The 10,824-nt window shown below is 57.0% G+C and overlaps 1 protein-coding gene across 1 annotated transcript in view; it reads left to right on the top strand.

Annotated features, from left to right (window-relative positions):
- The first annotated feature begins 9,636 nt into the window (after positions 1 to 9,636).
- Positions 9,637 to 10,824, top strand: part of QSOX2 (quiescin sulfhydryl oxidase 2) — a 31,864-nt gene continuing 30,676 nt past the window's right edge. Inside the window, exon 1 of the mRNA XM_072777730.1 lies at positions 9,637 to 9,967. Within this exon, the coding sequence (XP_072633831.1) occupies positions 9,637 to 9,967 (331 nt within the window). The remainder of the gene's footprint in view (positions 9,968 to 10,824) is intronic.

The raw sequence follows: 10,824 nt of genomic DNA, 5'->3' as shown, positions 1-10,824 counted from the left end.
GAGTGGGCCTGGGCCAGGTTCTCTCGGCTGTCGGGTGAGCACCTGGACAAACCTGGTTGGGGAGGTCAGACCAGTTCCTGCTGGCTGCCCAGGCAGCATCCGGGCCCCAGAAAAATGTCTGTAAGCCCCACATCTGTGCCCGTGGTCTCTACCTGCCCACCCAATGCCAGGCACCAAATGCCAAGCTGCTTCGCTACATCTGTCCCCCCAACAATGTACTTTTGCCCCCCAGCAAAGGCCCTCCCACATCCCCGAGAGCACCGCTGGGAACAGGCTGTAGTGTTTGCAAAATGCAACTGCAGGTTTGGGACACAAGAACGGGATGGTGGGTGACCGCGCATACACACACACACACACACACCTGCACCCCTGCTCCCCTGGCTGCTCCTGTGCTGCATCCCTGTCCACCCAGGCTGTAACAGGACACAGCAGGGCCGTGGTGATGCTCAGGGGCCCAAACCCCACTGTCCACCTCTTCCTTGGGGCCCAGCAGGGACCCCTGTCCCATACCGCTGTGTCCACCATCCCTGCCCTCCTCAAGGTGTCATTGGAGGGCACAGGATTGTCCCCGCCAGGTTCTGTCTCCGGCATGGGCAGTGTTCTGCAGTAGTCCTCCTCTTTGAAGTTTTCCAGAGAACAGGTGGTGCTCCTGAGCAGCGGTGCTGGACACCAAATGCCAGCTGGAGGGCAGGGCCTGTTCTGGAGTCGGCTGCACTGCAGTTCCTGTCTCTGCCCCGTGCAGAGCCTGCCCAGCCTGGGGGTGCAGCCAAGCCTCAGTGGCCCTGCCATCGGGGGCTGGTGCCATCGAGCCACACAGCCTGGCCTGGCAGTGGCGCTGGGAGCAGGGAAGGCTGAGTGTCAGGGCACCCAGGTTGGAGACCCCTCTGTCGAATTTGTGCGGCGTGCCCTTGACCACAGCCCTCAGCCCTCTGATTCTCAGTTTCCCACCGCTGTAAAGCAGAAACACCAATCCCTCACTCCATCGGCTCTGAGCTGCAAACCTCCCCACATGCGAATTCCTGTGAGATAAAGCATGTCTTTCTACTGGAGGCATCTCAGAATTCCCCCTGGCTGCATGTTTTTCCTCAGGAGAACAGTGCCAGGGCTGAGTGTCCACAGAGTGCAGGTGCCTCTCGACTGAGCAGGGTGCTGGGGTCGGGTTGGGGGGCTTTGGGCTGCGCCTGAAAACCAACAGGAGCAATGCTGCCCCACATCTCCGATTCTGAGATACAATCCACCCCCACCTCGTTTCAATGTTTCCTAATGTTGGCTGCATTTTACAACTGACATGTGCTTTTCCAAAGAATCTTTATTAAATCGACCTGTGCCGCGGGGCCAGCGGTACTTTGGGTTTGGTATAGGACGGTGCTGTTTTCAGGGTGCAGCCTCTCCGTGCTGGGCTCAGCCAGGCGCCATGGGCACCCCCCAGGTGGGTTCAGGGTGTTGGCAGCACCAGCCTGCCTTTTCCCCCATGGGGTGGGGCTGGTCTCCGGGGAGGGGACTGACAAGACCTACAGCAGGAGGGGGTGTAGCCAGCAGTCTCTGGGACTGGCAGAGCAGGTAACCGGCCACCTGCTGGCCAAGGAGGGGCCAGGAGAACCCCAAGGCCGTAGAGGTAGAGCGGGGCCAGTGTGCACACCCACTGGCTGCCCCCAGAGAACCCTGCTCTGGCTCCCTCAGCACCTAGATGGGGGACACACAAGTCCTGGGGTGGAGTTATGCCAATGGGGCTGTCACAGGGGACCGAGGGGAGGAGCTTTGGGTTTGCTGTGGACTGGACTGTGTCTCCCCAGAATTCCTCTGTTGAAGCCCTAACCCCCAGTGTGCCAGTGCCAGGAGGCACCTCCGGGAGGTGATCAGGGCTTGATGAGGTCATGCAGGTGGGCCCTACCCCACGCATCAGTGCCCCTGTGAGAAGAGGCCTCAGAGAGTGTCCTCCCTCTGCCCATGAGTGCACATGGAGGAAAGGCCACGGGAGGACATGGCGGGAAGGTGGCCGGCTATGCCAGCCCGGGGGTGGGCCGCACTGGGAGCCAACTGTATGGACCTTGATCTGGACCATCTGGCCTCCCGAACTGTGAGAAATCAATGTCTGTCGGTCTGTGGGGTTTTGTTAGGTAGCCTGAGTGGGCAGAGACGGCATTCAGAGTTAAAAATCCTCCTGGAAGGAGCTCGGACCCCGTCCGATAGCCCAGCTGCCCCGTCCTTGCCAGATGGATGACCAGGCTGAGGCCTACCTGGTCACAGGTAGAGGGGCAGAGGCAGGGAGCAGGGGAGGCCCAGAGAAGGCTGGGCTCCACCCGGAGGGCAGAGTAGGAGGGACCCCAGGATGCACAAGCTGCAGGGGGGTTCTCTTAGCAGGCTGGAGCAGTCCCCTCAGTAGAGAGAGGTGGACAGGGGCTGAGCTGGGCGGATTTGGGCATGTGGGGTCCCCTCCCAGCCTGGGTCCCTCAGCGGCAGGCTTTCACCTCCCCTGGTGCTCCTAGAGCTCCGCTAAGCCAACCCCGGCTCTCCCAGCCTGTTCCCTGTGGGCAAGGCTGTCCCTCCAGGCTGCAGCCCACACCAGATCCCTGCTGCCCTTGAGGCAGACCCCCTGGGAAGGGCCGCCATCAGGTCCTCAGGGACCTCTTATTCTCTCCTCCACCTTCTGTAAACACTTCCAGTCACACCCTGTCCATGCACCACTCAGAGCACCATTGTCCAGCCATGTGTGAGCCGCCCCCCAGACTGACCTAGGCTCATTCTTTGTCCTTGACCTCTGCTCTCCGCCCTCTCCTGTCCCCCTCCCGCCTCGCCTCACCGCTGCTCCTCTGCCCCCTACTTCTGCCCCATTTGCTTCAGCCCAGGGCTCAGGGTGTGGCCAGTCCTCTCTGTCCTGCACGGCCTCCTGGGCTGACCTCAACTAGCCTGCCCTGCCCTGCCCTCTGAGCCCCACACTCCCACAGCCAACCAGGGGTCTGGTACCTCCCTTAGCTGTCGAAAAGATCAGTGGGTCTCAAACAAGCTCCGATTTCCACTCTCATCCCAACACTGCTCTCCCATGTCCCTCCCTCTCTTCAAAACTCACCCAATGTCTGACCTTGTCTCTGGCACTGCCACAGACTCCTCATCTGAGTCCCACTGGGGGGCTGTGATGGCCCATCACTGTCTCTTCCTTCCCCTCCTGCCCCTCCTACATAGCTGCCAGAAGGGCAGAACCACATCCCTACTCAAATCCTCTGGTGGCCACCATGGCTTTGGGAGCCAGGGCCCTGGCCTGCAGCCTGACCAGTGAGGCCCCACCCAGGCTTGCCCTTGGCTGGTTCTCTGGTTCCCTCTCTTCCCCTGGCTAACTCAGCTCCAGCTGTTCTTCTGATATGCTTGCCCCTTCTACCTCAGGGCCTTTGCACATGCAGTCCCTCTGCCTGGGCTGCAGAAGAGCCAAGAGGCCTGAAACATAGCAATTTGAACTTCGAGGCCAATGTCTATTGCTGACTCATTATCTGGTCTGTGAGCTACTTCCTTTCTGTTTTGTTTCAGCCCCACAGTTCGAAGAAAATGTTGATAGGCATAACAATTACGAAAAGCAATGTAAAAATCAGGTCTCCTGTTGAATTAAAGTCATAGCGGTGGGAGTTGAGGAATGGACAGGCAGCCAGGGAGCTGGGCTTGAGCAACACGCTGCACAAACGAGCATCTGTGGGTTGGGCTCTGCATGTCTGAGATCCGACAAGCAGCCACTGAGCAAAGAACCCACCAAGGGGTCTCAGGAAGACTCAAGAAGCTGAAAATACAGTGTAAGGCTGACCCAGGGGCCCGGGTCCCAGGAGGGTGGGATAGAGTGCCACAGCTGTGTATAAGAAGCTCTTAGACTGACCCCTGGGAAAGCTGTCACGGGGCCCCCTGCCCAGTGCCCTAGCCCTGCCACTACCCCCAGCCCCTCCAGGGTGGGAGTCCTCTCTGCTCCGCCAAGCCGCTGCCTTGTCTGGGGCTCTCCTTACCCCCACACCCCTGGACACAGGTCTGGGGAACACAGGGTGCTGAGGACATTCTCTGGGGACGCGTCTGCCAGATACAGAGGATAAGTAATAGCGTGACAAAGTGACTGTGGCTTGGCTCCTCCTTTCCTTTCTCAGGGCCATCTCTGCCCTATAAACATTGCTCTGGGGAGTGGGAGCACACCAGTCACCGAGCCAGTAAGCGGGGAGTTCTGAGTCAGTGGGCTTTCCCATCACCTCCCTCAGGGTTTCGCGGACTGGACCTTGTGCAGGAAGGAGCGCTCCCTCCTGATGCCCAAGGGTTCTGGGCCAAGGCTACTCTTCAGTGGAAGCCAAAAGCAAAAGGAACTGGGCCACTGAACCATCCAGGCTCATAAGAGTGAGCAGCATTTGGGGTGCTGTGGACTTGAATCTGGAGCTCTAAGTCAGGGAGGGCACTCAGCCTGCCGATGATCACCTCGAGGAGATGGTTGGCAGATGCGGGCTGGGACGCGCTGAGGGCTGTGCACCTGAGACTCAGGTGTGGAGAGGCCCACAGCACACAGGCCAACTCTAGTGTTAGAAAGGAAATGGGGGGCAGGGGGCACATGGGTGTAGAGCTGCTGCAACCGCTCGGGCCTCACCCCCATCCCTAGCCGCAGAGGTAGGAGGAGAGGAGATGGGGATGGCAGGAGACGTCCAGTTCAGGCCCTGCTCAAGATTTGGAGAACCTGGGGGACGCTCAGGACTTCCTCCTGCCCAGGACTTCCTCCTTCATCTGTAGATGGGGAAATATACCCTCCCTCCGGAGTTCACACTCCCCAGAGTGCGTCCTCAACATCTGGCAACCATTCAGTCCCCTCAGACCCTCAAAGTGAAATGCTCAATATTCTTCTGCTACCGTGCATGGCCTAAGCACCACCTAGAAGATGGAGAAAGATGGCCTGAGGGAAGTACCAACTATGACACCATCTGCGATCGGACCCCTTTTGTAAAAAAACAAAAACAACCCACCAAGGCAAATGGTATGAGGATCTTGACAGTCTTCGTCTTTGGGGTGGCAATGACTCTTATACAAAGTGTGCAATGCACCCGGCCCTTCTGGCCATCGTGCAACAGAACAGAACAAGGGAGGGAGATGAGAGAGAGAGAAGCCAGGTGTTGACCAAAGCAGACAGGGAGCAGCTCCACCAAAACACGGAGCACCCCCCATACAAACCAGAGCCCGGAGCATCCTGCCACCCTTCTCTGCTCCCCTTGCAGAAACAGATCCCTGATGAGGAGGGAACCCCATACAGGTCTGCCGCCCTTTCTCACTCCAGGACTTGAAGCAAATAGAAAAAGACGTGGGAAAACTTTCAGAAGATCCTGATAAGTATATTGATGCCCTCATGGAAGTCAGCCAGTTCTTCAATCTTACCTGGAAGGATGTCAGGCCCCTCCTCCGAATCAGGCCCTCCTCGGAATCCGGCCTGCTTCAGAGCTGCCCTCACACAGGGGAGGCCCTAGACTAGGGGCAGACCCCCACAGAAGGAAGAGAAGGAAGACAGGCTACAGAGGAGGTGACGCCCTTCCACATCACACTGGGAACCAGGCCTTCCTGACTTAGGATCCTGGGGGAGAGGGAGGACCAGACGTCCTTTCACCGCATCATTGAGGGTCTCAAGAGCACTGGAGACAGACCTCTCAATTATGCTGAGCTCTCTCAGGTAGAGCAGGGAAAGGAGGAACCCCTATTTTTAGAACTTTTTGGAAAAGCTGTGACAGGCACTGATTAAACATTCCAACCTAGACCCCGATAATTCCCAGGGACAGCTTACTCTTCGGGACAAATTTATCAGCCGGTCTACTTCTGGACATTAGGAAAAAGCAACAAGAATCTCCTAGAGGACCAGAGAAGACTCTGGACAGCCGCCTCAAGAGGGTTACCAAGATTTTTCACAATAGAGAAATAGCCCCCCCGCCAGCAAACAATGAAAGGGAAGCTATCCTGGAGAGGCCTGGCAGATGGATTTCACCCACGTACCCAGATCTTGAGTCTAGTCTGCACAGACACTTCTACTAACTGGGTAGAGGGCTTTCTCTAGAGAACTGAGCAAGCCTCAGAATAATTCCCCAGGTCCCGCCGAACCAACAAAATGACAACAGCTCCTCTTTTACAGCGGCTGTTACTCCGGGGGGGGGGGGGGGGGGGCGGGGAGTCTCCATGACACTGGGAATCCCGTGGCCTAGAGACCATAATCTTCAGGATAGGTGGAAAAAAACTAACAACCTCCACCAAAGGCACCTTAAGGAACTCTCCCAAGAGACACAGCTTCCAAGGCCAGCTCAGCCGCCCACAGTCCTGTTAAGGATTAGGACTACTCCCCAGGGAATAGGCCTGACTCCATAGGAGATGCTATGTGGACGCCCCTTTCTTAACAACAATCTCTTGCTTGATGGGGAAAGCTCAGACGTGGTGGTGTAGGACATAACAACCTGGCTAAGTTCTAGCGGACCTTGCAACATCTCTCTGGTGCCCACCCTGGGGAGACAGAACCCCCGTCTACAACCCTGGGGACTTGGTGTTGGCCAAGCCTTTGCCTTCTCTTACCCCTTCATTACATCCTGTCTGGAGCAGACCCTATACAGTGCTCCTATCCATTCAACTGCAGTCAAGGCAAACGGTATTGACTCCTGGATACACCATTCAAGGGGGAAGCTTTGGATCCCTGATAAAGAGCTCTTGGAGAGAGAAGAAAGAAAAACAAAAAGCGACCAGCATACCTGTGAACTTCTGGAAGACGTGAAGCTCCTCTTCAGGAAAAATCTAGCCCTTTCCTTGATGCCAGGTAAGTAATGACTATTAGCTTTTTTCAGTCGTTCATAGTTTTAGGCACTTTCTTGTTTCTCATCTTTGCCATAGGATTATATGCAGTATCTCCCCAGGACTGGGAACCCTGTCAGAAGCTGGGGATATGCTCCTCCTTTATTCTTTTTTTTTTTTAAGATCTATTTATTTATGTGTGAGCACTTGTGCACAAATAGGGGGAGAGAATCTCAAGCAGACTTCCCACGGAGTGCAGAGCCCAAAGCAGGACTCGATCCCACCACCCATGAGATCACAACCTGAGCCAAACCTAGAGTCAGACACCCAACTGACTGAGCCACCCCGGTGCCCCTGCTCCTCCTCTATTCTCATAATATTAGCCCTTTGGGCTGCCTTGGCCTTCCGCCCATCAAACTCATCTGTTTGGAACTCCTTAATGAGCAACTCCTTTCTGCTGGCAACCCCCAACACCCATATTTGGAGGCAATAAAGGCAGTCTGAAGCCTATTAAAAGCTTCCACCACCACACCAGTCCATGCTCAGGACTGTTCTGTGTGTGAGTTCATCCCCACAAGGAAACTAGAAGGCTGACTCCATCGACTTACTGGAATGGGCAACAGCACAGGCCAACCTCTCATTCCACATTGAGGGACCACTTCCACTTGTTGTAGATTTGAGTGACTACTTATCTTTAAGTCAGGAATGACCACTCCCAGGGGATCAAGGTAGGAACCCTACCTATCCAGTCACTAATGTAACCACACCATAACGATGGCAGATACTCAGGGCTGGCGTTTTATAGACATTGGGAGATGATGGGCAAACTTCTCCCCCTCCTAGGCCACTTCCAAACAATATCAAATTAGCAACCACATATCCTAACAAGTGCCCCAAAAATGCATGGTACAATATTACCCAAAATTCATGGATGTTGTTCAACCCATCGAACCCTGCTTGGCTCCATTAGGGGCTGCCATACTTTCCCTTTAGATACCTCATACATGCAGGCAAACACATCACTTGGCCTTACTTCAAGAATTCCTGGTTCGCTTGGAATTTCTCTGCCTCCCTTCTTTTATGTTCACGTGTAACCCAAGAGGGACTGCTTTTCCTATGTGGAACGCAGGTATATACTTGCCTACCTGCCAATTGGACAGGAACCTGCACCCTTGCTTATTTATCTCCCCCCATCTCTGTTGTTCAAGGCACATATTGAATACCTCTCCCTATTTACAGCTATCCACAATAAACTAAGATAAAGAGAGCCTGTCCAACTGGTAACCTCCTTGCTGCGTTAGGCAGATCAGTGGGAATGGCAATAGGTATAGCAGGATTCGCCACCCCAATCGATCATTGTAAAGGATCTATCAGCTGGATGGAGAGACTCCATTGAGATATTAAAACACGCACTTGGCGATCTCCAGGGTTGTCTTACAAAACTGGTGAGCTCTGGATATCCTAACTGGGCTGGAGGGGGAGGGTCTTGCACTACGTTGGGGGAAGGATGTTGTTTCTTTTTTTCTTTTTTTAAAGATTTTATTTATTTATTTATTTGACAGCGAGAGAGGAGAGCATGAGCAGGAGGGAGAGGCAGAGAGAGGAGCAGACTCCCCACCGAGAGGGGGCCCCCATGCGGGGGCTGGATTCCCAGGACCTGAGCAGAAGGCAGATGCTTATGTGCCTGAGCCACCCAGCTGTCCCTCGCCTAGACTATTAAGCCCCATAGTCATGGAAATGGAATCTCGCTGGGACCTACAATTCAACTACTACAGAGGCCCATGAGGCAGACCCTCTGAGGGCCCCCTGGACAGCGGCTCCACTGTCCAGGCCCACATGCAGTGGCAGGAAGCAGCCAGAGCAGCAGGTGTCCCTTATACCTAACAGCAGTGGGGGTACCTCTTCTGGAGGAGGGAGCAGTGGGAGTTGAGGAATGGACAGGCAGCCTGGGAGCTGGGCTTGAGCAACATGTTGCACACAAACGAGCATCCGTGCGTTAGGTAGGCTCTACATGATTGAGACTGGACAAGGAGCCACTGAGCAAAGAATCCACCGAGGGGTCTTAGGAAGACACAAGAAACTGAAAATAGAGCGTGCAAGGCTGACCCAGGGGCCTGGGTCCCAGGACGCTGGGATGGAGTGCCACAGCCAGGTATAGAAAGCCTCGGTGGCTCAGCGGTTGAACGTCTGCCTTCTGCTCAGGGCATGATCCCGGGGTCCTGGAACTGAGTCCCGTATGGGGCTCCCCGCAGGGAGCCTGCTTCTCCCTCTTCCTGTGTGTCTGCCTCTCTCTGTGTCTCTCATAAATAAATAAATAAATAAATGAATAAAATCTTAAAAAAAAAAAAAAAAGTCAAGTCAAATACAGAGACCCACGGCCGGTAAAGCTGTCACCAGGGCCCCTGCCCCCAGCCCCTGGGCCAGGGTGCTGCGGCCACGGCCCCGCGGGAGGCCGGGGGAGGCCGGGACAGCAGGCTTGCAAAGACAGCAGCGGCGCTCTGCGGGACCGCGGGGACTCGGGCGGCACCGCACCCCAGCTCGTATCCAGGAGGTAAAATCTCGTATTAAAAAGTCCAGGTCTGGGTAGCGGACTCTCTAAGGCCCAGGTGGGGCTCCCGGATAAAGCACAGTCCCCGCTCCCCCAGTCCCCCCACTACCCCCGTTAAATGGGAGTTCCCCAATCAGCAGCCCAGCGTAGGTAAGTCGAAGAAGGTCCCTAAATTTGCATTGCGGACGCGGGACTTTTCTAGTGGCTAAACCCGGCGACCCCGGGGGGGCGGGGCCTGACGGGCGCGGGGGCGGGGCCGGGCGTGCGCGGCGCACGTGACGCCGGTTGCCAGGGTGAAAGGTCAGGCGCGCCGCGGCACTCCCAACATGGCGGCGGCGGCCGGGGCGGCGGCGACGGCGGCGGCGGCGGCGGCGGCGGCGCCGCGCAGCCCGGGAGCCCCGACGGCGGCGGCTCGAGCCCGGAGGCTGCCCCCGCTGCTCGTGCTGCTGGCGGCGGCGGCGGCGGGCCCCGGGGCGGGCGGCGCCGCACGGCTGTACCGCGCGGGCGAGGACGCCGTGTGGGTGCTGGACAGCGGCAGCGTGCGCGGGGCCACGGCCAACAGCTCCGCCGCGTGGCTCGTGCAGTTCTACTCCTCGTGGTGCGGCCACTGCATCGGCTACGCGCCCACCTGGCGGGCCCTGGCCAGGGACGTGCGAGGTGAGGCGCAGCCCTGGAGGCGCGAGGCGGAGCCGCCGGGAGCCGCGAGGCGCCCCTCCCCGCGCAGGTGGGGCCCCCGCCCGGGCCCCTGCCCTGCGGCTTGCTGACGCACACCCCCTTAGGCGCCTCGGTACGTCCCGGTCCCGCCCCCGAGCCCCCTGCCCTTTCCGCCCTCTGTGGCGGGGGGCTCCCGGAGCCGGCACCGGAGACCTCTGCGGCGGCCGAGCGGGACCACGTCCTCCGGGCCGCACGGTCGTGCTGCCTGCTGGGGACCGGTCCCCGGGCTACTCGCCGGCCCGCAGGCGGAGTTGGGGGTGGGGGCGTCTGCGGCTCCCTCCCCGCCGGCGGGCTGAGCTGTCCAGAGGCACGGGGGGGCGGGGGGCGCTCCGCAGCCGGAGCTGTCCTCGGCCAGAGTGAGGCCTGGCGGGCCGAGCTGGTGCGCAGCTAACCTCTAATTATGTATTTCCGTGGGCAAGAGGACAGCAAATTGCTACGCTTTCTGCCTGTACTTTGAGTCTTATATCCTTTGTTGTGATTTTTCTCATAGCCAAACAGATTCACCGACTTTTTAAGAGCCTAAATAGGGTTTTTGTGCAAAAGTGTCAATGACGATCTGTAAGATGGGTTTTCCTCTTACCTCCTGGTCTTGGGATTTTTGATTCTGAAGACTTTGTTCTTTGAGCTCATGTTTTCTTAAGTCCCCAGTGTCTGGAACCCAGGGGGTGGACAGACAGCATCTTAGTAGGTTTTCATAGAGTCTTTGCTCTGAGGACAAACAAGCATTTTAATAACAGGAGAACTTTTCAGATATGTACATTCACGTGCAGGTACCCGTGACAAGACATTTGTCGCCTGTT

Source organism: Canis lupus, chromosome 16, assembly GCF_048164855.1.
Source record: "Canis lupus baileyi chromosome 16, mCanLup2.hap1, whole genome shotgun sequence".
Classification (NCBI taxonomy): Eukaryota; Metazoa; Chordata; class Mammalia; order Carnivora; family Canidae; genus Canis; species Canis lupus.
This window is presented reverse-complemented; position numbering and strand designations above follow the sequence as displayed.